This window comes from Eucyclogobius newberryi, unplaced genomic scaffold, assembly GCF_026437365.1.
Source record: "Eucyclogobius newberryi isolate DKJ021-1_F unplaced genomic scaffold, fEucNew1.0.hap1 SCAF_6, whole genome shotgun sequence".
NCBI lineage: Eukaryota > Metazoa > Chordata > Actinopteri > Gobiiformes > Gobiidae > Eucyclogobius > Eucyclogobius newberryi.
The window spans coordinates 13,996,716-14,022,917 of record NW_027316278.1 but is presented as its reverse complement, the minus strand read 5'-3'; the positions used below and the strand labels follow the sequence as shown (position 1 = coordinate 14,022,917).

The 26,202-nt window shown below is 39.5% G+C and overlaps 1 protein-coding gene and 1 long non-coding RNA gene across 2 annotated transcripts in view; one reads left to right on the top strand and one right to left on the bottom strand.

The window, feature by feature from the left end:
• LOC140347244 (uncharacterized) overlaps positions 1-26,202 on the top strand; it is a 292,223-nt gene that overhangs the window by 221,951 nt on the left and 44,070 nt on the right. The window lies entirely within an intron of this gene.
• Positions 1-26,202, bottom strand: part of galnt9 (polypeptide N-acetylgalactosaminyltransferase 9) — a 108,649-nt gene that overhangs the window by 39,362 nt on the left and 43,085 nt on the right. The window contains exons 4-5 of the mRNA XM_072433019.1: positions 17,497-17,671; positions 6,401-6,598 (exon numbers count right to left, since the gene is read on the bottom strand). Coding sequence (XP_072289120.1) covers positions 6,401-6,598; positions 17,497-17,671 — 373 coding nt within the window. The remainder of the gene's footprint in view (positions 1-6,400; positions 6,599-17,496; positions 17,672-26,202) is intronic.

The window sequence follows — 26,202 nt, the reverse complement described above, 5'->3', positions numbered from 1 at the left end:
TTGACTATTGAAGTTATGATTTCGGGCCAGTCCTTGATGGTTCAGTTGTGTCATATATCACTTTGTGCTGCCAAAAGTTATCCATTTATTTATTATCATCTATTTACTTCCAATCATATGCTTTGACTGACAGGATGGACAGTAAACCAAACCCAAGCTGATCATTGACAATTACAAATAATGTCAATTTGATTAAAATTACATTCATTGCATTTGCATGTAGTTTCTCTTCCCCCTGCTGCAGTATATTAAACTCCCTATATTACATAGCCGATATATATAAAATATATTGAAAGCAACATCTATAAACCCAATTATACGCCATATTTCTATTATGAAGAGCCAGACGTTTACTTCCTTGATTACTATAGGTTTATTGTATGGCCCTTCATTCATCACTTCTGTTATGAGCCAGTTTATATGACATGTTTATGTGGCCACAACTTGGGTCTATCATACTTTTACTACTGTGTTTTGTCTAAGAATAGATTCTTGTGAAAAATAAGCACCTGCTCCCCCCCATACTGCCTCTGCCTCCTGTAGCTCAGTGGTTCAATCCTGCAGTAGTGACAGGCGGTTGTATGGTGTTGTTTGCTCACAGCCCGCACTGAGTTCACCTCATCACTCTCCTGTCTGTTCGGCTGTCGCTGCGCCGCTAACTTCAGTTGAGTTTGAAGTGTCGCCTTTGGATAAGTCCCCTTGGACACTTTTCAAGGAGATTACATTAACGCAAACACTGTGTATGTATTTAAGTCAAGAGGCAGATCCAATCATTCTGAGAGGATTCAAAACTCATATTGTGGTGGTCAGAACTCAAGTGTAAATCTGAATTTTATATCTCCAGACAAAAAAAACCTTTTGAGGCAACTGCTTTTGTGATTTTGTGCGTTACAAAAATAAATTGAATTGAAATATATTTTTGATTTTATCAACAATTAAGGGGATATATAATGCAAAATGTACTTATTTGAGCTTTTAATAATGTGTATTCATGATCAGTCATCATTGGCTTCCTCAGAGTTGTACATTTTAGGCTTGAGAGCTCTGAAAATCTATTTTCACCTATCCTCTGTCCCCGCCCCATGGTCTGTACTACTGTACATGTAAGGTTAAAAAATATCTAAAGATTATGTAACAGACAACGAGTGATGGATGGAAGTCAGGTCTCTGCACTGGCCCCTGTGGCTCAGAGAGTAGACTTTAAAGCAGCTCTGCTTGTGTACAAGTCTCTCCATGGCCTAGCACCAAAGTACATCTCAAACGTGTTGATGCCATTTGAACCATCTCAAACTCTGAAGACCTCAGGGACCGGCCTCCTGCTGGTGCCAGAGTCAGGACTAAACATGAAACAGCCTCCTGCTGGTGCCAGAGTCAGGACTAAACATGGACCGGCCTCCTGCTGGTGCCAGAGTCAGGACTAAACATGGACCGGCCTCCTGCTGGTGCCCAGAGTCAGGACTAAACATGGACCGGCCTCCTGCTGGTGCCAGAGTCAGGACTAAACATGGACCGGCCTCCTGCTGGTGCCAGAGTCAGGACTAAACATGGACCAGCCTCCTGCTGGTGCCAGAGTCAGGACTAAACATGGACCGGCCTCCTGCTGGTGCCAGAGTCAGGACTAAACATGGACCGGCCTCCTGCATTTAAGTTTTATGCAGCTAAAGCCTGGAACAGTCTCCCTGAAGATGTGAGACAGGCCTCTACTCTGACAATATAGGCTGAAAACTATTTGGTTTAGCTGTGCATATGACTGAACGGATTTCATTTGCACACTCCTCTTTTATGTCTTTATCTGTTTTGTGATTTTAATGCATTTCTTCCTATTGTGTGAAGCACTTTGAATTCCCCTGTGTATGAATTGTGCTCCACAAATAAACTTGCCTTGTCTTGGACGATCCCAGCCAGCGTGTTTAGCATACAATGTAACCACGTCACCGGAGAATACAGCTTTGTGTCTCAATGGTAATGCTAAACTAACTCTAAACTTAAATAGGACAATTAAGGACAAGTCTTTTATTTATTGACTTTTATTTAACCAGGAAGGTCCCCCTGAGCTGTAGCATCTCTCTTTCAGGGAGTCCTGGCCCCAGAGGGGAGGAGCCTATTGTACATGTTTCAGTTTAGTTAAGCTGAAGTTTTTATACACAAGCCAAACTGTGGCGCTATTTTCATTTCAGTAAATCAATTTATTTTAGGTCAGCAGTCCCATCAAATGAAAATCTTTTGTTTGCAATGAAATTCCCCTTATAATACTTCCAAATTGGCTCTGGTAGCTTAAAGTGAAATGTTTATTGTTTTGCCCTGAACGTTCCACAGTATGGCATTTAACTTGTCTCCATGTCTCCATAATCTCCACGGAGACAAGCAGGTGACGGCACCAGGCCAAGTTAAAGGTTTGTAGTGAGGCATGCCTACTCACACCAATTTGTGTTTTCAAGATATTTTTGAGCAATGAAAACACTTGAATAATTGGATGATGGATCAGTTTAATGCCACTCTATGGAACATTCATGAGAGAAGGAGGTGGCGGAACAGCCCCATCAAGTTACACAGTGTTTCCAACATTTCATACAAAGTCCTCTAACAAACCACCATAACACAGCTGTTATTACCATTACATCCACAACTACAATAACTACTACTACTAACTGCAACTATAACTACTATGAAATACGCAATCCCCTTATCAAACCCACTAAACTTGTATTGCCCTGAAGTTAAAATACAGATCAAATTAAACTACTAGTCCTAAAAGTAGAGTTACTCCACCCCTGCTTGTGTTCCTCGGCGCCTTGATGTTTATGTGGGCGTATTTCAAAGCAGGAGATAGAATTTGGCTCTAAACCAGGGCGTTGATTACTCCTCTGTGGTGGGAAAATGTCCCTCCGCGCTTCACTTCATGTCCTTAGGTACAGGACATATTTTTAGAGTGCAGATGGCCAGCCTGCTGGGAGAGGTCGTCCTTGTACCCCGGCCCAAACTGACATTTGGATCAGCAGCTTTAAAATGTGATGCCTTGAACAGTTTTATTCAAGGCTGCTCTAGTGACCTGTGTTATTGCTGGTGAATGTGCCAGACTCAATACATAACGGCTCTCATTCAGACTTTGACCTTGGTGCAATTGAAGGGATGTGACTTGATTTAATATAAAGACACTGACATTTGATTTAGAGTAGTTAAGATATTTCTTTGACACAAAATATATCTATAAAAAATATGTGGAGTGCTTCCCGGTGGTCGAGTGGTTAGAGGTGAGATGGTCTCTCATCCCCAATTTCACGCTTTCCTCTCCTGTCTAATAAAGCCGCCGTCCACAAAATCTTTAAAGAAAATAATACAAAAATAATAAGCATGTGTAAGCTGAGGATAGCATTTTGATTTAATTGTGCTTTAGAAACAAAAAAATTAAATTCTTCTCCATCTCGCTAGTGGTCATTCGTTAAGACTAACATTTAAAAGAAAATGTATATGTAATAAAGTAAATAAATAAATGTAATAAAGTTTTGGTGTCGTAAGAAGTATAGATACAAAAGCAGAAGTGTAAATGGTTTTAAAAAAACAGCACATCATAAACAGAACTTTCAAATCAAATTCCACAACATGAGACAAAACCGTCAAATAACAATAAGCCTACACAGTGTTTCCACAAACATAAGTATTTTAGTCCATACATTTTTATGTATTGTGTTGGCTGTTTGTTGCAGCAGAAAGAGCATCTGGCATTAAACAGACAGGAGTGGGAAATATGGTAAGTGTCTTCCAAGGGACACGAAAACAACATGCACAACATTGAACAAATACAACGCTGCACATTATCATAATGTGTTTGCATTATTTTGACAGATTTTTTGAGAAATACCCTCGCTGACATATCCATTTCCATTTATTCTGTCTTGGAGTAGCTTTTGATCACTTAGTTGGGACAGTGAATGGACTTGTGTTGTTGATGGGCAGGCACCTGCGAGAAACAAGTGGAACAATGATTTCCATTAGAAATCCTCACAGCCACCACACTTCAGCTTGAGGCGATCTGTCCTCACGCAGACGAGTCGATGGCAAGCTCAAACAGTGTGTGTGGCTCTGGTTTGATTTGATCCTTTTACATCTCTCACCTGCGTGTTATTTACAATATATATAGAAGCGCAAAGAAAGGTGCATCAAAAAACAAAACAAAACCAAAAAACATAAATCAAATATTCAGACAATAAAACCTCTGCCAAGCCACTGCTCCCTTCTAACAAAGTTGCAACGATATGGTGTTCTAGTAAGAAGAAAGTATCCTAAATAAATTAGAAATCTGGGGGTAATAATGGACTCAATAACATCTGCAGCTTTTTACCATCTTAAAAACATTGCCAAAATCAAAAGTATAGTGTCTAAACCAGACTTGGAGAGACTTATCCATGCGTTTGTCTCCAGTAGATTAGACTGTAACGGCCTGCTCACTGGCCTCTGCAAACGAGCTGTAAAAGAGCTGCAGTACATCCAGAACCACCATCACATTAGTCCTGTTCTCAGGTCTCTGCACTGGTCTCATTTTCACCACATCATAGACAGTATCTGCACTGGGGTAAAACAGACTTTGTATTACATTCAATAAAGGTCTGGTACAGGCCCTTTTAATTTGAGTCTAAAACTAAATATATATCATTTTAGCAAGTTAATTCAACTGACTAAAAATGGTGAAGAATTCTTCCACATATTCATTGCTCTAAACTTTTGAATCCAAAACAAAATGAATAATTCTGCCCTTGACTCGCTGCTGACCCTTTTTAAAATGGCAGTATAATACAATTTGCATTTATTAAACGGCTCTATAAGTTAACCGTGTTTTTCCCACCTGTCTAAAATATATGCACAGCGCTATAAGCTCCGAGCCATTCTTTTAATTGAATGACATTATTACAGGAGAGGCTCATATGCCGGGAATAATTTAAATTCTGGTCTGACTTCAAGTGCCAACACACTGAGCCTCCAGCAACATTTGCGATCCAGCAGTGTTTATGAATATGGAAAGTATGAAAACCAATAGGGAAACTGCTTCTTGCTGGTAATATGGATCGACCCTGTGCATCAAGCTCGTTCCTCCACCATTTAAACAAACAACTCCAGGCAAAACTGCAGACCCCCAGGAACACGGGGCTGTCAGGGGGCTCTATCTAGCTGCCTCCCTCCTCTGTCACAAATGCATCAAAGCAATCAAGTGCGTCTCCATTTTTTAATGTTTGAAGTTATGAAAGTGTATTATGTGATAGTAGTAACTAATTAAGTAATTTAATTTCTAACAGTTTTTCAATTGTAATGCCAAATCAATACATTTTGGGGAAGATTTTGAGCTGAAATTGAGAAATAAATATGAACCCACAGAACCCACAGAAAGTTAATCCTCTGTAGCTACTTCTGACATAGATCCTGGCTCAGAAACTGGAGATGGGTCTTGGGTACTTCACTGCTCCTGAGGTTGCCCTGAGGCACTGGTGGAAGGATGGGTCAAATGCAGAGGACTGACGCTGCTTTACATTTATCCTCGGAGCTTGGAGAGATGTTTTCTGTTTCTGTGTTCTGCAACTATGAGCGGGACATTACAGTTTATCCAAATCGACTTCATTCATAAAGCTCTATTCAAACCAAAACAATTGACCAAAGCACTCTGCATAAAGATATAAAGATAAAGCTTGTTTTTTGTATTCCCTGTTTTAGGCTGACTGTAACAGCTGTCATGGGACTACTGATGAAAAATAGCCTTTTAGCTAATTCTGGCATATTTTCAAAACATTGTATTAATATGCACTGTCCCTGAAATAAAAAAATTAAAAAATGAATAAAAAAACAAATACCAGTGCGTTTGTAACTGCAGCGGCTCGGCGACAGCACAGTTTCAGACAGCAGGTGAACAGTTGAGTCTAAATCAAATTAAAATAACACTATCAGTAAATTCAGGGTTCTGAAATGTTGCCTGAGTTTCTAAATAGGAATTTCACACATTTCGAGTGTTTTAGTGTGAATTGAAAAACAACTGGAATGCCGCAAAATGTCCCTAAAGGGATAATAAGTCTACAAATACAAACCAGATATGCAATACTTCTTTCACAGCAAAATGTAATCCTGACCAAATTCCAGCAAATTATTATTTCATACATTTTCTTTGCTCATTAAAACACACAATTACTGAAAACCCCTCTCTGTGGCTTTGTGATCTGCATCCAAATGACCCATATTCATCCTGATAATTAGGACGCTTTGTACCGGGAGAGTTATTGGTATGTTTGGTGTGGGTTGTAATGTGCCACACTCACACCTCAGTTTGATGGTTTCTGCACATGAATAAGTCATAACCCACAGCTATCCATATTTCATCAAATGCTCTCATTATATAATAGAGAAATACGTCATGCCTCACCTGATCGGGGCCGTCTCATCGCCCTTGTCCAGCCACTCCTGGGGCGGGATGATGTACATGCACCACAACCCCCAGTTGTAGCCGTGGGCCGCATTGGCGTACTGCTGCACCTCAAATGTGTTATATTTGATGTTGTCGATGGCAGGCAGGATGATGCGTGTATGGTCCTCCTTCATTCGGGTCAGTATGGGCTCAGCCCTGTGGACAAAGACAGAGACACATGAGGGTCAAATTTGGAAAAGGTAGACAGAGATGAAAGTATCTGGGCCCAACTAGTATATATCGGTTGATATTGGCATTTGGAGAAATATTGGCTCTGAAAAAATCTGGCTCATATGGCTAATATTCCACCAGGGCGTTTTATAACTCATTTATGACTCTCTAGAAAACAACCTTTTTATCCAATACAGGCAGATTAATGCCCAAATATTTAGCACAGCGCCAATATTTCTCAATACGTGCAATAGTTTGTTTGTGTGTCTGAGATGCTGTAGTGCAGCTGAAAGCAGCTCCAGTGACACTTCTGTTTGTGTGCTCTGACCCTTCATGGCTGTGACTGAGGCAGCGCTGGAATTAAATGCTCATCTCTCAGCTTCTAACTCAAGAATAAAAGTTAACTTCAGCACAAATTGCACCAGTATCAACATAGGACTGTGGAGAACAGTGGCCATAGCCAACGGGCACACACCTACGCACGCACACACCTACGCACGCACACACCTACGCACGCACACACCTACGCACGCACACACCTACGCACGCACACACCTACGCACGCATACACCTAAGCACACACACACCTACGCAAATACACACCTACGCAAATACACACCTATGCACACACACCTACGCACACACATCTACGCACACACATCTACGCACGCACACACACGCACGCATGCACACACACACACACGCATGCACACACACACACACACACACATCTATGCACTCATGCACGCACACACGCACACACACACACACACACACACTGTTGTCAACAACAACAGGCTGGATACAGGATTATATTCACTACAGACAATCGTTTGGGCTTAGGATTAAAATAAATCTTATTTGTAAAGATTTGGGATCTGAGGTGGCATGTCTGAGTAGTGAGTGTAAATATAGCCGTTTTGACGCTTTGACTTTAGTTAGCGCTTAGCTCCTACTGTAAAGTGATGATGACTGTATCCATGTTTACTGTCCTCACATCGACATGTATGAGTTGTGAAAAGAGGCACATGTATGTATGTCTGCTGTGTGCTTGCAGTTGAAGAGATGGTAGTAACATAATCATTTTCAATATTTGGGTATAAATAGTCACCTTAATTTAATTTACTTGTTTAATTTGAACATACACATTGTATATGTCAGTGTTATAATAGCTTCTTTCAAATTGCTTAGTTTGTAAGTGTTTCTGTTCTTTGGCAAATCATGTATCCACTGGCATTCAGAGATAAGAGAGCTAAGCAATTTGTAGGAGAATAGGGTTTAGAATAGACTTATAGCGGAGTTACTGAAAAATCAATACTGAGATGTCCCTGATTTGTTGCACAAATAAGAAAGGGGCAATAATCATTGATTTGGCTGAAATAAAACCACACACCAAAGCTGCATGATGCTGTTGGCTGTAAAAGGTCTAAAAAGGCACCAGAGAAAATGACACTGTCCCCACCCACACACTGTACATAGAACTTACTACCAAATGTGACCATGTTATGCATTACTATCTGCCATATGGTAATGTGTGCACTGTTCACAGATATAAGCTTAATAAAAACATTGACAGTTTATTTACCCTATTCAACAAATATTGTCAGTGAGTACAACGCTACTTTGATGGTCTGGCAGTTCTGAACGGTGCCTCATTACCATTTCAACACCTTATAGCAGAGTATGAATGACAAGGTACTGGCACAGCAGCACAGCAGAGCATTTGAGCCCCATATCACACACCAAAAGGTATATTTACAGTAGATTCAACAGAACAGGGCCAGGAGCAGCTATGGCAGCCTATGAGTCCTGCTTTAACTCTCAGCTCAAGGCAAAGTTTACCCAGCTTTCCACCGATCTGTCGAATCAGCATTTCTCCAACACCCCAAACGATAACTTGGATCTGCTCCCTATGTCAACAGCCTGCTAAAACTGAACTTTTATCAGGACGAAATAATATTATATCATCATTTTTAACGCTCGGCTGTGAAAACAAAATGTGGCACTTGTCCCAGAGCAGGGATTGAAAACAGGTCAAGTCCTATGAATCCAAACAATTGAAGAGAAAGCGTTGGGTTTAGGGATCCCGTGGGACCTGCGATATCCTCCTTTAGACAGAATAGGAAGTAGCACAAGTGGAGGGTTTAAAAGGCCATTTGAGAAGAAACCTTTTCAAATCGATGACAACGCTTGTCATTGTACAATGGTGCTTTAGGTGTGGACGCTGAAAGGTCAGAGCAAAGACAGAGAGTAAAAATATAAGAATTCATTTCAGTTACAAACAAGAAGTGTGTTCCTACTGACACCATGAGGTAGTGAGGTAGTATCTTAATCACTTTGTTGCAGTGGTACAGAATATTGACATTGGTAAATCTATCAAAAGCAGACATTCTATAAAAACATGAAGTGATTTGACATAACTTGATATATTGAAGTTGATGGCGCAGATTGTTAGCCATATCTTCATTTCCATCCTCAGGAGAGCCACTTGAAATGAAATACAAGCCATTGATTTTATATTGAGTACTTTATGCCATTGACGTATTTCTTGAAGTCAGTGACTAATCATTTTGATAAGAGCCTTTTAGCACTGTATCCCCGCATCATTAAGTGGAGTAATTTATGCGCACACTGAAAAAAATGTTTTCCCCCACTGCCCTTTACTTACTTTGTTCTTGCCACTTTAACTATAATTGAATCAAAACTTCACAGCACTCTTCACTTTCTGCACTAGATCTGTAAATGTATCTGTACATTTTAACCTTATTTTATTTGTATCTTACTTTAAATTAACTTGTTTTGTTATTGTTCATTGTTTTATGTTGCACCGAATCACAAACAAGTCGCTATGTTTGTGAATTCTGTTAATTGACAATGGCAATCAATCTTTTCTGATTCTATATCACAAAGGAGCATGCCGACATAGTATTTCAATTTAGAACTTGCAGAGCTTCCTGAGTGCACTTGAGGTTGACTTGCAGTGGTAAAATGAACTGACTTTGAGTGCTTGTGCCCCTTAGTCACTGACATGCTTTTCCGGTGATGCCACATAAAATCTCTGCTATTTTAAACCTTGGCCCGAGAGCGCTGGGCTTCAAATCCATATGGCGCAGAAGGAAGTAAGTGCCACCAGCTACATTTGTCTAATCTCCTCCATGCCGACTCCATCTCCCAATTTTCAAAGCCAATCCCCTTCCCCTGATTCCTCTTGATACATTTCTAAATTTAAACCAAATAAGCTGCTATTGTATGTTGTTGTTTGCAGTTCATGCTATCTTCCTCTGACTTTGCTTTTGTCTTTGCCCGTCCTGATACCATCTATATCTCCAAAAAGTAGGACAAATTTATCAAGCGTGGCATTACATAAAGATATACAGAATGGAGTGCCCCTATGCGCTGATAGATGCCTGATTTGAAGCACTTACTCAGAGACGGAGGGAGAGTGCAGTTAAGTTTAAAGCCATGCAAAATGTATGGAAGAGTATTTCTTTATATTACGTGTACTTCAGAAAGTCATCGCGCCCTAAATCAAATGTTACTTTCAAGATCACATCCACCGTCTGCTGCATTTAGACATGTTCTTCATCCCATACAATGAGATCTTAATACATTTTTTTTTTTTTTTTTTATCTTTGTGGGCTTCTTCACTGTAATAATAGTTACACAACTGTAACCGGTTGAGTCACCACATTGTTATCTTATTGTCTTGTTAAGGCCAGTGTGTTTCAAGGTCAGCATGCACCAAGGACTTCCACCAGTGTTTAATCAGCCCCCTACTGAGCTGGAGGTGGTACTGCGGCAAGTCTCACAGCTATAATTACTATAACGTTGCGCGGCCAATCTCAAAATGAATATGCAGGAAGAGAAAATCAAGGTTAGGATTAAAATGTGTATTTAAAACATGCCTCTGTTTGTAAGCCATCAGCTTTAATCATTGGGTGATACTCATTAGAGGAAGGCCAATATATAATAGGGATACTTTTTTTTTAACTCTGGCATTAGCCAATGTTTAGTTTGTGCCAAAACACCTGACAGAAACCCATCAATCTAAATGCCCACAAGCAACCTATTACAGGAAGCATGCGGTTGTGTAGTTTAGGGCTATAGTAAATTAAAGAAATTCTTGCTTGTCTAAAAACATGTGCTACCCATCATTGAATCAACTAAAAAGGGATGAACTATCAGAAAGTTCTGATCTTGTATCAGACCCAAACTGCACTCAAAAGCCCGCAACCACAAAGATGTTCATGCAAAAAAAAACACTATTTATGCAGGAAAAATATACGGAAACAGTTGTACACATGTAATAAAGTAAGATTAACTCATGATTCACTCCATATCGTCACATTTTGTTGTTGTCCTATACAACTACTTATAACCAAAATGAATGATTGAGATTTAAAACTATTAATCCACAAAGACTAAACGACCAATGCCCTGTAGTTCACTAATTGAGCTGAACACATCCATTATTTCAGTGCCGGACATGAAAAGTAAAAAAACGTTGATTCCCATTGTTTCATAAATGAATAGTATGCAACTAAATATATAACAAAACATAACACCAGTACAGTAATTGTGGCTATAGTTAAAACCATAATTTGCTGCTTAACTGTATAGAATATAACTAACATTTCATCATGCTTTTTTGATGTTCTTGAGAGACTAAACGCAGATCTGGCAGCCTCAGTGGGAGCCGTGATGCTGTGATAAGATAGAGATATGCAAGCGGAGGACACATCTGGTGGTGACGTTCTCTCCTCCCTCTCCTTGTATCTGCCGTTTCATCTGCGCTTCACTGCAAGGGTTATTCTTTCAGATCACATCAAATCCATATTCAAACAGGATTTTCTCTCTCCTCGCCACCGCCATCACACTGACAGGTTCCAATAGTAGCTCATACCCGCCACGTCGGTTCTCATCAGGCGCAGGCGGCTTGATTTATCCTGCACATCATGCTAACACACATTTGGGTAAATTAAACTAACAGAAAAGAAAATCATATAGTGGGAAAATGAATCGAGGAATAAATATTACAGTCTCAATGCAGCTCAACCCATCAGAAAAGGCTGCACGTCTCGACATCTGAATTGGATTAGGCTCTGATGGCAAATAATCTGTTTCACCACTGAGTATTGAAGCATAATTTAAGATAAGATAAGATAATCCTTTATTGTCCCACATGGGGAAATTTCATTGGTGCAACGCAGGAAGATACAGAGGTAGATACAGAAGAAAAGAACAGATCACTTATAGGAAGTCTGAAAAAGGTTAGAAAAGGCAATCCCAAAACCTGCTCATATCAATAACAATTTATTTCAAATGAACAGATGATTAGTCAGAGTGCAAGTAATATTCTATTTTAGATTAAAAGTCCTCCGTTTGTTTTTCACTACCCAGTTCTTCCACACAGCTGCTACTTTGCATTAGCATGTTAGGATTAGGTCTATAGGTATATTTAACCAGGTCTCAGAAGAACTGTGTTGTGAAAAAGAATCACGCCTCAAAGTATCACAGGAAGCTGAAAACCATGGATACGTCACATTCCCATTCTAGACTTTAATAATGTCACACTGTGAGGGATCAACTGTTTTTTAAACCCTACAATTATTGTTGGGTCTACAAACTAACAACACCATTAATCTGGTGGCAACTGGCAAGAATCAAACATTTGTGTTTACGTAATACTTTTTAAGTGGATAGGATCAGTAACACATTCTGACCTGTTGTAATGTTTTTCATTTTTTTTTATTGAAAAATGAAAAACAAATCATTGAAAATTTAGAATATTTGTTTGTTTGCCGCCTTCAACAACAATCCAATAGGGCTTTTGTACAGAACAGTAATTCATTCTGGTTCAAACTTAATACTGAGATGCAGGAGCACAGACTTGGAAAAAGGGTTGTGACTTTAGATTTGATAAATGCATTTTTCACCACATGCTGCAGATATGATTCAAAAGCAGCTCAAATCTGTCCTTTTCAGTGGTTTCCAGTTGAAGTGTCTGGCGTTAAGACGGGCTGCAGCCTCCTGTGTGCTCTCAGACTGATATAAAACTGATCCAGCAGCAGATGCCGCAAGGAGACATGATTTTCCAAAGCTAAAAATATTTTCCGAGCCTTACAGAGACAGGCATGTAATGGATTTACCGACATATAGAAATAGCTGGCTTCTCATTTGCTTCTCAGGTATTCTTCAAAATGAACAAACATGTCGATCTTGTAGATTTAGATTGACTCTTGGATGAGAGTCGAAATGTCTTGTTTAAAACATTTTTAAAGTGTTCAGGTTACTAAAACTGAATCTTTTCCCATGATGGAACACTCCTGGACGAATGAGGGATTACACCGACTTTAGTGCGTGAGGCTACTTAGAATGGGATTACATGGAGATAAATTACAGAAACAACCCCTGAAATAGAACAGCTTCGATGTAAAAAGAATAAGTAATGCTCCTTGTATCTGCTGGATTCAAACTGGTCAGTATTTTATGATGGCATCCATAAAATGACCAGTATAACATGTATTGATTTCACCTGACAGTGTAGAGCCCTTTAGCTTTAGTAACTTTATGGGGTTTGTTTTATTCTGATTTTCATCTTCAATTCCCTCATGTAATTATCATGATTTCTCACTGGGTCACACTGCAGCAGAGCATTCAACATTGATCAGAGCTGTCTTGTGATGCATGTGTTTCATTGAGACTTCCCTGAAAATGACAACCTTATCTCCATCACACACTCTCCAGCTCAAGCGTCTACTTCAATCATTGATCGTTAATAACAGCAGATCGGAGCCTGGCCTTGGCTTGGCAAAAGCTATAGAAATATCGTCTGTGTGCTCAACAGCCTAGCACTGTAGATCATAATTACACCGCATTCACATGTCCTGCTATTATTCCTGGTTATTTTCCAGAGCACGCAGAGAAACAGAGGGAATCCATTGATGCAGAAATGGATTGCGTATGAGCAATGAGATGAAATCTTATTCATTTATGTCCCTCATAATTATGTGGCTGAAACCTGTTTCCTGGTCAATGGATAACAGCCTGTTGTTACATTGCAATACAATATCCAGACTCTTCCATTTATATCCTTTACATTTAGTCATAGTACCAAATATAAAAATAGATTTATACATTGACAACATAATACAATCTCACCTGACAACTTTACACACGCCTTTACATAAAATCAATAACACTTAACTTTCTGAAAGTGGCAATTCACCTGCATGATTCCTTGGAAAGAGAAAGTTAAAACAATTCTTCGGAACATTATCCATGGTGATAGATTTGTTTTACAATGGAATGTTACAGCCAAAGCAACAACCTCCAGGCCAAGCAGAGTCAGGTTTGTAGATGCAGGTTTATATTGTGCTTTTGTTTGTGTGTAGTTTCAAGTGTGGGTATTGTGAGAGGACCGGTACATAAAAGGGCAATTTGCAAGTTTTGTGTGTTTAACTGTATTATCTTAACTTAAATTAAAAAAAAAAGGAAAATTGAATTAAATAATGTACCATTTACATTTTGATACTGTAATTATTAGAAGAAGAAGATATTCCTTTATTGTCCTACATGGGGAAATTCGTTACAGTGTATTACTATAACACGTTCAAGGCACTCAAAGCGCTTTACTAGGAAATGTGAGTGTCTTTCCGTGGTGTTCCAGTGATCTCCCAACCAAGTGCTAACCAGGCCCTGTCCTGCTTAGCTTCCTAGAGCTGATGAGATCGATTGGTAAGTAGGTATGGCCACATATCACTATCACTATCACTACTATTCTTGCCAACTCCTCTGGATCCTAGACATTTAGCTGATTTAACCCCGTCTGCAACACTTACACATCCAAACATTACTACAGCAAATGCAAATCTGATTGTATCTCTTCTCAGGCCTGTGGAGCTGGCTTCTTAACTCACCATAAAGCACCATGGTGCAAGGAAACAGGGAGCAGCTGTCAAGTGCACTGTGCAGTATGATACAATTATATTTGCTTTAATGCTGATGCCAGACAGCAATACGTTGCTGTGAATGTGAGCACCGCAGAGAGGAGGGCCGTGTGCCAGTGAATCACAGCCCAGTGCGGCTCAGGGCTTACATTGTCTCTATGGCTCACAGTGTGCAAGGTCATTCACCACCTCGCCCACCAGCACCATCCATCTCACTTATCACTGTACGTGCCATAGCGAATAATCATATTGTGATAAATAGCAGGCTTCTTCCACTGTAACAAATGGGTACAGCGGCGCAGATAGCTGGAGTGAATCTATTTGAATAAAAAGGATGCATAAAGGAATATGTTGGCACCTCCATCACAATGAGTATATGCATATGTATTAAATCTACATCTTTAGTGAGTGTGGAAAATGTATTGCTTTGGTCTTTTTTCAGTATGGAAGTAGATCCTTTCTTTTATACTGTGAAACAAATCTAGTGTAGTGGAGAATTGGGTTGATATTGATGCATTGTATTCTTCATGGCATCTGTGGATCATCATCTAATATTTTGGGAACATTAATCTAAAATAATTTTAGTACAAACTACATACTTCCCAACTTATTTACCATCCCAGGGGGGATATAACACATACAAAAGCGGGAGATTGCCCCCCAAAGCGAGAGATTTCAAATTTGATCAGCATTAAGAGAAATAAACAAATGAAATGTGAACCACATGGCTTATAGGACGCATATCCGTCCCACTTAGTGCACCACAGAATGTTTCTGTAGTAAACATACCATGTAAAATTAATCCAGTATTTATTTTTAACAATCAGTTTGTCCTTGTCGGCGCCACTATCTTTCGCATTGCTCATGTCATTCAACATCATGGTGTAGATTTAATAATAAATTCAACCTGCTTTGCATTCTGGGACAAAAACACGCCCAGCAGCGTAATCACAACAGACATGGCTGCGCCCGTGTCCCCCGCATGTTCCCCCCGCTCGCCATCGCTACCAAAATAAAGGATAACGGCGTACAAAAGGTCAATTTTTGATTTTTCGGTTGAAATAACTTCAAATTGGGAGATTTAGTCTCCCGATCGGGTTGAGTTGGGAAGTATGAAACTATTCTGCTGATTTCTGGTTGAAATCTGTGGTGGTGGTAGACGAGCCTTCGCTGCTCCCACATAACCCGCTCACCGCTGCCATGTTCCGCTCTCTCCGCCTCCTTCCTCTTCACACTGTCGGCACTTTTGCTTTGTACACCTGAGCGCTGCACACACCTACATCGCTCACACAGTTCTCAAACCTTCATTAATTTTCGGTGCCTGTAATTTTCCTAAAAGCTTTTTTCTCTCGATTTCATCATGGTATATTCATAGTCATAATTTCCAGAGTAAAATATCACAGCTATAAAAATATGTGCGAATGTTCTGAAAGTATCTTAGTTTGGCAGAACTCTTGATTGTCATATTTTCTCATAGGTCTTGTTGATGCATCTACATGTTTGAACGTGTACACATGTAGATTTTAAAAGTTACAAAGCCATTCTGGATTATATTGTATTCACCTGATGTGCTTAAGGGTTAATGGAGCAGGCTATTAAGTTATTCAACGCAGTGACATACTATGTGATGATGAGATTATGTAAGGAAGTAAGTACATTTTATTTGTATAGCACCTTTCACAGACAGAAGTCACAAAGCGCTTCACAAAACACAGAATAAAACAATAAAAACACAAAAAACTTACAGTGAGCAATACATATACAACAATATACAGTCAAATCAGTCCGTAAAAACAAAAGCAATTAAAAGGCTTGACTAAATAAAAAGGTTTTAAGCTGACCCTTAAAAGCAATAACTGAGTCCAGTGACCATAGGGGGAGCGGAAGATCATTCCAGAGTCTGGGGGCAACAGCCTGGAAGGATCGGTCTCCTCTGGTCCGAAAACGGGTGCGAGGAACCAACAACAGTTTCTGATCCAAGGACCTTAGTGAGCGAGAGGGAGTGTACGGTTTAATCAGATCGATGATGTACAGAGGGACCTGACCATTTAAAGCTCTAAAAGTCAGAACTAGAATTTTAAACTGTATCCGGTACGAGACCGGCTGCCAGTGAAGGGCTTTAAGAATGAGTGAAATGTGGGCCCTTCTATTTGTGCGGGTTAAGATCCTCGCTGTGTGAAGTAAAGTAGAATAACAACATGAAAAGGCTTTCACTGGCAAACATTTCAATTCTGTATATCACCATAGTCGGATCTCATAATGTTCTGGCTCATATATGATGCACAAAATCCTATATGCTTTGTTTCCCCCCAGTGCCTCTCAGAGCCTCTTGTGACTGAAGGCCGTTCCCGCTGCTCTTCATCTTCAGACATTGAGCATGACAGGATGACAGCCACGAATTAGCTGCCAATTACGCAGATTGGAGTGACTTGTTTGCTGGTAAACTTAAGCAGTGAGAAAACAGCCTGAGACTCCCAGAAGTAATTCCACATCACAAAATAAGCACCGAGCCCTCGAGTAAAATAGCAATTTTGCTTTCCCTTTTTAATAACAGCCTTTTATTTGGCCTCTCCTGAACAGATACATTTTCAATAACTGTCTTTGCGCTCTGTATAAAAGGACACAAAGGGGAAGCTTATTAAAGATACATCCATGGTAATAATGAGGGTCACTGCAGAAGAGTGCTGCTCCATCTGAACTCAACCTTCATCAAAATGCTCAAGGCGTCTGCACTGCTTTTTACATGACAAGCTTTTAGAATGAGAAGATGATAAAAAAAGATACACCATTCATGATAATATAAATGCCAGTGCCTGGTAATAAAAAGTTCCATATTTGTCATAGCACTTAAAATTGAACCAGGAATACATTGTTCCTCCTCCTTGTATCCTCTCATTAACAGGAATTGCATGTGTTGAATTCTCTCTTTCTTACCATCCGGTGTTGAACTCGACGTGAGCATCGAAGAAGCCGACGACAGGAGCAGTGGCAGCATTCCAGCCGTGGATCCTGGCTCTGATCAGACCCTCACGTTTGCTGTTCCTCACGATCTTCACCAGACCTGGGTAACGCTTGTTCACATACTGGTCCAGGTTGAACTTCAGCTCAACTGAAACACACAAGAAGAGTAAAATTAACTGTCAAGAGATTATGTGAGTGCAGAGAGCTTTTTTCCGTTGATCCAACACTTAAACACACTAGATTCAGAACAAGATGATTGTTATCACACTATCCTATTGTGTACACTGACGCCGGTTCGGGTTCGGTTTGGGACACGCGCAGGTCCCGCAAGACATAGAAAGAAACTAAAATCAATGCGCTGTTACCCTGACCTCAGAGAAATGTGGGCAAGGGTCCAAGACCTGCATGGCTCTGCGAAAAGATTCCGCAAGAAGTCTAATTTTGCCGTATGCCACAGCGGGCTGGTCCGATATTCCGATCATTAGACGAGTGTTCTTGCACAAAAAATGCAGACCGCAGTGCACCGGCTCCCAAACCGCACCTACACTGGAGTCAGTGTACTTGAAGCGTAAGAAAGTATTTGTTTGTCATAGGTAGCGGAGCCGACACTGTCTCTGGAAGTGGTGAGGATAGAAAAGGAAGGAATTAGACGCTTTAGGGATCAAAAATCAATTTCAGGCATGAACAGTGGAAGAAAATAATTTAAAATAAGATTACCTTAACTATGTGTTTTTCTTGTTGTGGTTTTTAGCTGTTTAAAAATGTATCAACAAATCATGTGACCATGAGATTTTTATTGTAGTATCATTATAGTATGACCTAATTCAAGCACCGGGAAGAACCTTGCAGCATGTTCTGAAATGGAGCTGTGCAAATTACAGAAGCAGGTACACATTTTCGAAAATGACTGTAAGAAAAGCTGTAAGCTAATGTGAAATTAATATTTGGCTCATTACTGGAATTGACTGAACAGTGCCAGAGGGGGAGAATTACAGAGACTTGCTGTACTTTTTAGGTGTGACCATTTTGTAACAATTGTGATGAACCAAGATTTAAATATATTTGGAAACATCTAGTCAAACTTGTTTTAATTTCACCTTTACTTTTTAGGACAGGGGTGCCCAAAGTGAGACCTGTGGGCCAAACCAGGCCCACCAGGGGGTCTAAATTGGCCCGTGAAGGAGTGTTGAGATATATCAGGAGTATATATTTGATCAAATTTCGTGCTTTGTGGTTGCAAAGGAGATTAAATCAATAGTATATTCCCCTGCTAGCATGATGATGAAAACAATTTAATCATAATTTCTTCTCTGCATATAAATGTTTTAAATGACACACTGATACGTCCAAATTTTGGCCTGCCATGGAAAAACGTTTGGGCATCCCTGTTTTAGATGTTCAGCAGTCTAACCTACAGTCTTTCGTCTCTCTTGAAGTGCATCATCACAACCAGATTGTAGCATCCTTCTTGGTTTGCACTCACAAAGCTGCGGCTGTCATCACGGGAAACAAAGTTGCTCTCCTAAACAGTCAGCTGCACAAATTGCTGTCTGTGTCAGTTGGGAGGATAGATCAGTGCTTGAGCTGCTCCTTCGGATTACTGCTGAGCGATCCACTTTCATACACAGAAAATAATAAGGAAGCTGGTGGCACGTACACCGAGCTCCTGACTTGGGCTCGCCACATAAATCAGAGTTAGAAAGAAAAAAAGAAGTGATGCGCTGTCTGTGAGTGAGGAGACTTGGAAAGCTTTAGATCAGGGTCTGAAGATGAGCGCGTTGTGCAGAGGAGAGATGTGTAAATCAAAAGGCAACAGGGCATTGACTTTAAATCTCGTTTCTAGTTTGTAGAATTGAATCCCAAAAGTCCTGCTGACTCTGTGAACCTGCACCACACCTGTATAGAGATTGGGATTGTAATAGAATAAATCGGGACAATTCGTTGACTATTTTTCTTCTTTCCTTCATTTTATTTACCATGAACAGCTTTTATCATACTCATAGAAAACAATTATACCAAATATAATTACCGTAAGACAAGGACATATTTTTTTCCATTTGGTATATTTCTGCTTTAACTGGTTGAATTGTATTTAATTATTATATATTTTTTCCTTTTCAATTTCCCATTCCCCTCTGTACTGGGGCAAAATTGGTTTTAAGAACAGCCCGTTTAAATGTATCCTAGGCCATGTGGCACTATTATTAAACCCTAAAATGAATTGATAGAATACCAGGTTCAATATTGCTCTAAATGTGATCTCATTCACAAAGCTGCTGTCCCGACCCCTTTAATCACCTAGCAATGTCAAAAAGTACAGTCAGAGAGCTAGTGATAGAATAGATATAGTGGTTTTAAGCGGTGTTGCACTAAAATAGTTAGTGCTACTCAACCTCATGAACACAAACCCAGCTGTCTGTGCACTGTCAGCAGGTTAAGGACGGACGGACAAGGAGAAACTATTTGTGAAACTATTATGTCCTGATATAATAATAATCAACATCATACAAGATTATGTTAAATGCAGTTTCTGTATATCTTCCAAGGAAGCAATTGTAATGCCCAGACATCTTGAAAGAAGACATGCTATGTATGACACTCCTGGATCGATATTTTATATTAGCAATATTGATCCAAAACAATGTAATAAAAGAAACAAGTCTGCTGACTTTACAATGCTGCACTTCCGCCCCAGGCTGATGGCCTCTATTGATAGCTACAATTTAATTTCATCTATTTATACAGGAAAGGATGAAAATACAATAATCAAGCATGACAAAAACAAGTTTTTCAGCAGGTCCCTCTTGGCATAAAGGACAGAGGAAGGACATAGAAACAACATTTACAACAAGAGCACACAACTTCAGACACAATAATACCCAGACACTAAGTGCATCTTACAGCCGAGAAAGGTCTGAATGACTTTTTAAACGTCACTCCAGAATGATGGACCAAGGTGTTTCTAAAGGCAGGCACCAGGAGCTAATCCTGTGGGCACGATCTAGACTGAGGATCTACAAGGAGGATCTACACCGAGGATCTAGAAGGAGGATCTAGACTGAGGATCTACACTGAGGATCTAGAAGGAGGATCTAGAAGGAGGATCTAGACTGAGGATCTAGAAGGATGATCTAGATTGAGGATCTAGACTGAGGATCTAGACTGAGGATCTCGAAGGAAGATCTCGCAGGAATTTCTGTGGGAATTCAAATCTGTACACACACTCACATTAAGGGGACCTGCCTCCCTCGTGGGGTTTAGGTTAATTTTTGGCAGTTAGTGACCATGAGGTTAGAATCAGTCTCCATGGAAATGAATGAGTTAATGGGACTGGCACAAATAGTTTACTCTCATACAACCCCTTGGGTGTCCCACTGACTCTGAGTGTGGAGAAGGGGAGAGTATTTCCTGGATCACACTTTGGTCTGTAGGGGAATTGGAGGCACTGACCCCTTAAATAAACCGGGTCACAGCATTTGACACTGAATTAAAACAACTGCAGAGTCATGAAAAGCTCGATTCTGTCTCCTAAGCTGAGCCGATATCCAAGTGCTATTTCCACATTGGCGCTTTTCTCCAACGGCACCGAGGTTATAGATCACAATCACCCTTTTATATTGCCCGTAGTGTAGGCTATATACTGCTGGAGTTTTATACAGTTCATAGATTTATTGGTTTTCAAAGTTGCACACTGAAGATAAAGTAATCCACATTCAAAAGCAGCAGAAGCAGTAAACAAAATGGCCACATGTGATTACCTGGAGCCTGTACCTAAAGAACAAATCAATGTTAGATGCAATTCTACCGTGCCGTGCTGCTTATTTTCAGAGTTTATGAACAAAAGTCTATTGACTGTCTATAGATTTGCACTCTTCTACTGATTCACATATTGTTTGGCAAGATCCTAGTCCAAAATATACTGAGGAAAAGTAAGATGTAGTTGAGAGTAGTTGTTGCATTTACTTTTTAAAGCTTGAACAAGAAGTTATTTGGAAAATACATGTTATAAAACAGAGGACAAATTTCCCTTACCTTAACTTTGACAGAATGATTTTCAAATATTAGGGTTTCAAGCAGGTTTTGTTTCATATTCTTTTCTATACAGGATGAATATTACAATAACACTGGGGCATCGCCTCAAGAGCAGTGGTCAATGCAGTTTTATAGTCATAGTTATTCTGTATTATTAGATAAGATAATCCTTTATTGTCCACACATGGGGAAATTTCATTGTTGCAACACAGGTAGATACAGAGGAAAAGAACAGATAACTTATAGGAAGTTTAATAATAATATATATACATTTTCCAAAATAAATTATTGTTCAAGCTATAAAAAGGAAAGACAACAACTACTCTCAAATACATCTTACTTTTCCTCAGTATATTTTAAACTAGGAACTCACCAAACAATATGTGAATCGGTAGAAGAGTGCAAATCTATAGACGGACAATGATAGACAATGATGTTGTTGTGAGGTGTGTGGATCTGGGACGGGCATAGAATTGTTTTAAAAAAATAATCTAAAATATGTTTGCATTTCTCTATAATAACACTTTTACTCTATCATGTCAATATATTACCTACACTTAGGCCAATGGCAAGCTGTACGCAAACATAAGATAATGAACCATGTGTGTGCATTTAAAGGCGCAGTGACCTTCAGCGGTTTCCACAGAAGCACTTTTGGCCCCTCGTTTCTCTGCTCCTTCTCACCACCTCACTGTACCCTGCAGATACAATACGATACAAACTATTAGAGTGTCATAATCAGTGGTCCTGGCTGGAGAAAGGAGAAACTTTACGAGTGTGATCCGCACAAATAAAACTTTGCTGCTTCCACGGGTGAAAAGTTATGGAGCTAAGGGGAATACATTTTAAAAGACTGGCACAGAAGCACAGCACATGATAAATAAATACAGCTCCAGCCATGGCTTTAAATAAACAGCAGAATTCCTATAGCAGAGGGGCTGATTATAGTTGCCTCAGTGGGCCTTGGTTGTTTGCTTCCTCACCTACATGCTGCTTGAATTCCCTCCTCCCACATGGCGCTGTATGTGTGCCCTGTAAAGCAGAATGTGATTTAAAGATGAGGTATGCATTGTTTGGGACTACGCCAGCCCCAGAGCAAGCAGTTTGAGTTTTGTATTTCGACAAAGCCCTGGTATTCATTCTAAATACCCACATTGGAATAAACAGGGATTCATAATGCCGGTCAAAAAAGATACGCGTGAGCTTTATCGAAGAGGAAAAACAGCTGCAGCAAAACTAAGCAAAACAATAGGAAACAGGCACAAACCTCTTCCAAAATCGTTCACATTAAAGCTGTTGCCAGTGCGCCCTCGATCAAAGCATGCACCCTCCTTGTGTTCGAGGTCTGTGACACTGAAGTATGCCACATTTCGAAGTGTTTGATTTAAAAAAAATGGACAGAATTTAAAACACTTTTGAATCTCTAAAGAATGATCTGAATCCACGCCGTACATGCCAGGATAAATCATTTTGGCTCATTACCCTCCTCTCCCTGAAACCAAATAGAACTCTAAATACAGGCTACATTATTATTCAAGGACTCTAAGCTCCTATTTTGCTTTTTTCCTAATACCGGACTACAATAGAATACAATTTAGAGATGAGCTCGGGGCTGTTGGGGACCACGTCAGCCCTGAACAGCCTGTTTGTGTTTTTCTTTGCGTTTCGACAAAGCCCTGGTACATTTAAATCCTCAGAAAGATTCAGAAAGAACGAACAAAACAAAAAAAGGATTTATTTGTCCAACATGAACCACAGCAGCTACATCTGTCTAGTTCAGATTAATGGACCTGTCTGGGACTCCAATTCCGAACTTGGCCTGAAATCAATGCTGTTTATAGATCACAACAAGTGGAGTGGTAAACTTACCTAGCGGCGTAACCAACGGTTGATAAATATTTTGACTTCTGTGTCGAAAGTAAAACGGTTCTCTGATATTAAACATGTGCACAAATACAAGTCAAAGAAGTGTCATGAGGATATGTAATGTCCAAGCAAAGTTCAACCTTAAAAAGTGAAATGTTGACTCTGTTTCAATAAGTTATGCCATTTTCCCCCCGTTAAATTATTTTATGTTGATTCAAAGCAAAGGATTTTCATATGATTTATTTAAAATGTAGTCTGTGTAAGTCCTGTGTTGTTTGTGGTCCAATGAAAAATAAGATCTGATTTGGCAACTATATATGCATATATATATATATATATATATATATATATATATATATATATATATATATATATATATATATATATTTAACACTTTTTTACTTAAAGCTGGGCTACCTGATTTTCACACCGGGAAACTGGAAGTAGGTATTATAATCTGTCTAAGTAGTTTCCACTCACAACCCTTTGGCACATCATCATTCATTTCATCATTCTAATGCATGGATGGCTTTGAACAGCTTTTTTTAGATGGTTAAATGAAACTCTCAAGCACAGCCAATCAGAGGGCAGCTTTCAGCCCTCACTCCCTGGTTGACAAGAAATAATCTGCTTTATTATTCACTGCAGATAGCGTGCTGTAGTCACAAAGATGCTCAGCTACTCAGAAAGTCAGGAACCGCCATAATAATACTACCGCAAGCAATGGAAGTATAAAGAGCATTAAATATTTAGGTGTCAAAAGTACCGTACAAAGAAAATTAAAAACACAACATTTTGTCCGGAGCTGTTGACTGTAAGTGCCTTGTTTTGGCAGAGCACGTTGGTAATAGTGGGTCCAGCAGTGTGTCAGCAGTATAGAGGTCAGCCGCCCCTCACACGCTCTCTGAAATGGCTCTACAGTAAATTGGTTTCGTATTTTCTACTTATTCACCTTTGACCCAGAGTTAAACAGTGTTTCTGGAGTGTGCATTTCGTATTCAGCTCAGGTCATATTCGCCTTGATTCTCACTGAATTATTAAAAGATAATTTTGCTGAACAAACACGAGGGAGTCACTCTCCAACACTAGACCTTCAGTATTTAAATTATACACAACTGTTGCCAAAAACGGACTTTTCTCCAGGGCACAGTAAACGTGGCAGTTGAAGAAACAACAGCTGTGTTTCTTACTTTCTCTTAAAGTTAACTTTGAATACGTTCACTGCCTTTGAACTTGTGCTTACTTGATCCATAATAATGATAAACATAATACAAAGAGGTTTTTTTCAGTCAGTCCCAAGCCATGCTAAATTACAGGATTTTATCAGGCTGGGCATCTAGTATAGAGCCTTTGTCAAAAACTATGTAACCTGCTTGTCTCAGTAGAGCTGTTATTTGCTTTGTCTAGAATGTTCCACAGCATGGCATTAAACATATAGCATGCATGAATTCAATTACATGTTTTGGGGTTTTTTTGCGCTTTTTCAGTACACTTATTAGTTTGTTGCCTCATACTCTATTTATTATTTGGGGACAAATAAATAACATTTATCATACTTTTTGGTCTTTAAGCCACTTTGAATACTTTGAATCCTGCGGTCATTTCAACGGTGCGTCTAATTTATATATTTTACTGGCTAACGGCCACCGTGGGAAATGTTTTACAGTAAATATTAAATCAAGACAAAGAAAGAATCCAAGCATTTACTAAACAACTATTATAGTAATAATAATTAAAAAGGAGAGAAAAATTATGAGAAAATAATAATAAAGGTAACAAATAAAGAAGGTAATAAATAAATACAGTAAAGTAAGAGGGAAGGCGGAGACAGGGGGAAAGGAAGAAAGATGACATAGAAGATGGTGAGAGTGAATGAAAAGGAGAGGAGAACTAAATCAGACAGAAGCAGAAGTTGAGGATTATGATTGAGCCATAAAAAGAAAAGATTAAGTAAAAGACATAGTGGGGTCGCCTCTCCACAGATCTGATCTGTAACTTGGCCGGGTGGCATCAAAAGCTTGTCTCCAGAGATAGTCAAGATTAATGCCATGAAACACTCCAGGCAATGCAATAACATCACTATGGAGACAAGCAGGTGGTGGGTCCCCACCAGAAAAGTTACAGAATGCACCTTTAAATCAAAATGCACATAAAAACAATAAAATATTTGTATACAATGTATTTTGAGTATGTATTCACACTGTGTTTGGTTGTGCAGCTCAATGAGAGAGTGACTCAGCCTCTTTTAGCCTTGTTGTGCTGTGGAATAGTACAATTAACTGGTGCCATGTTTTAATGGAGATGATAATGAGAGATCCCTCACCCTGCCCTGCATGGTCAAATGGAACAAATCGAGAAGGCTGAGTCAAAATCACACACACTCCCGCTGTGTCTGAGTCTTGCAAAGTGTCAAGCAAATTTCTTGCGCATTTAGCCGCTTTAGGCAAATATAATGTATGCAGTGTTTAAAAGTGTTCAGCTCCCTTTGACATTAATATTACAAGCTGTTCTAAGCTGTATCCTGTTTCCATTATATGAGTCATTACGTTATCAATTTGGTTGTGGTATTTGGTGAATTGAATTGTGTAGGCCTCATTAAGCCTCTCTAACATGGTGAAAAACTAAAGGGAAGTCATCTTGTCTGACACTCACAGAACGTTGCATGATCAGCAGTTTTTGTGCTCTTTGCTCAAGTGAACATAAGCATAAAATGAGAGTGATCCTTCCAGCCACCAGCAAGTAAGCAGTACAAACGTGTTATACTTGATATATTGGTGGCTT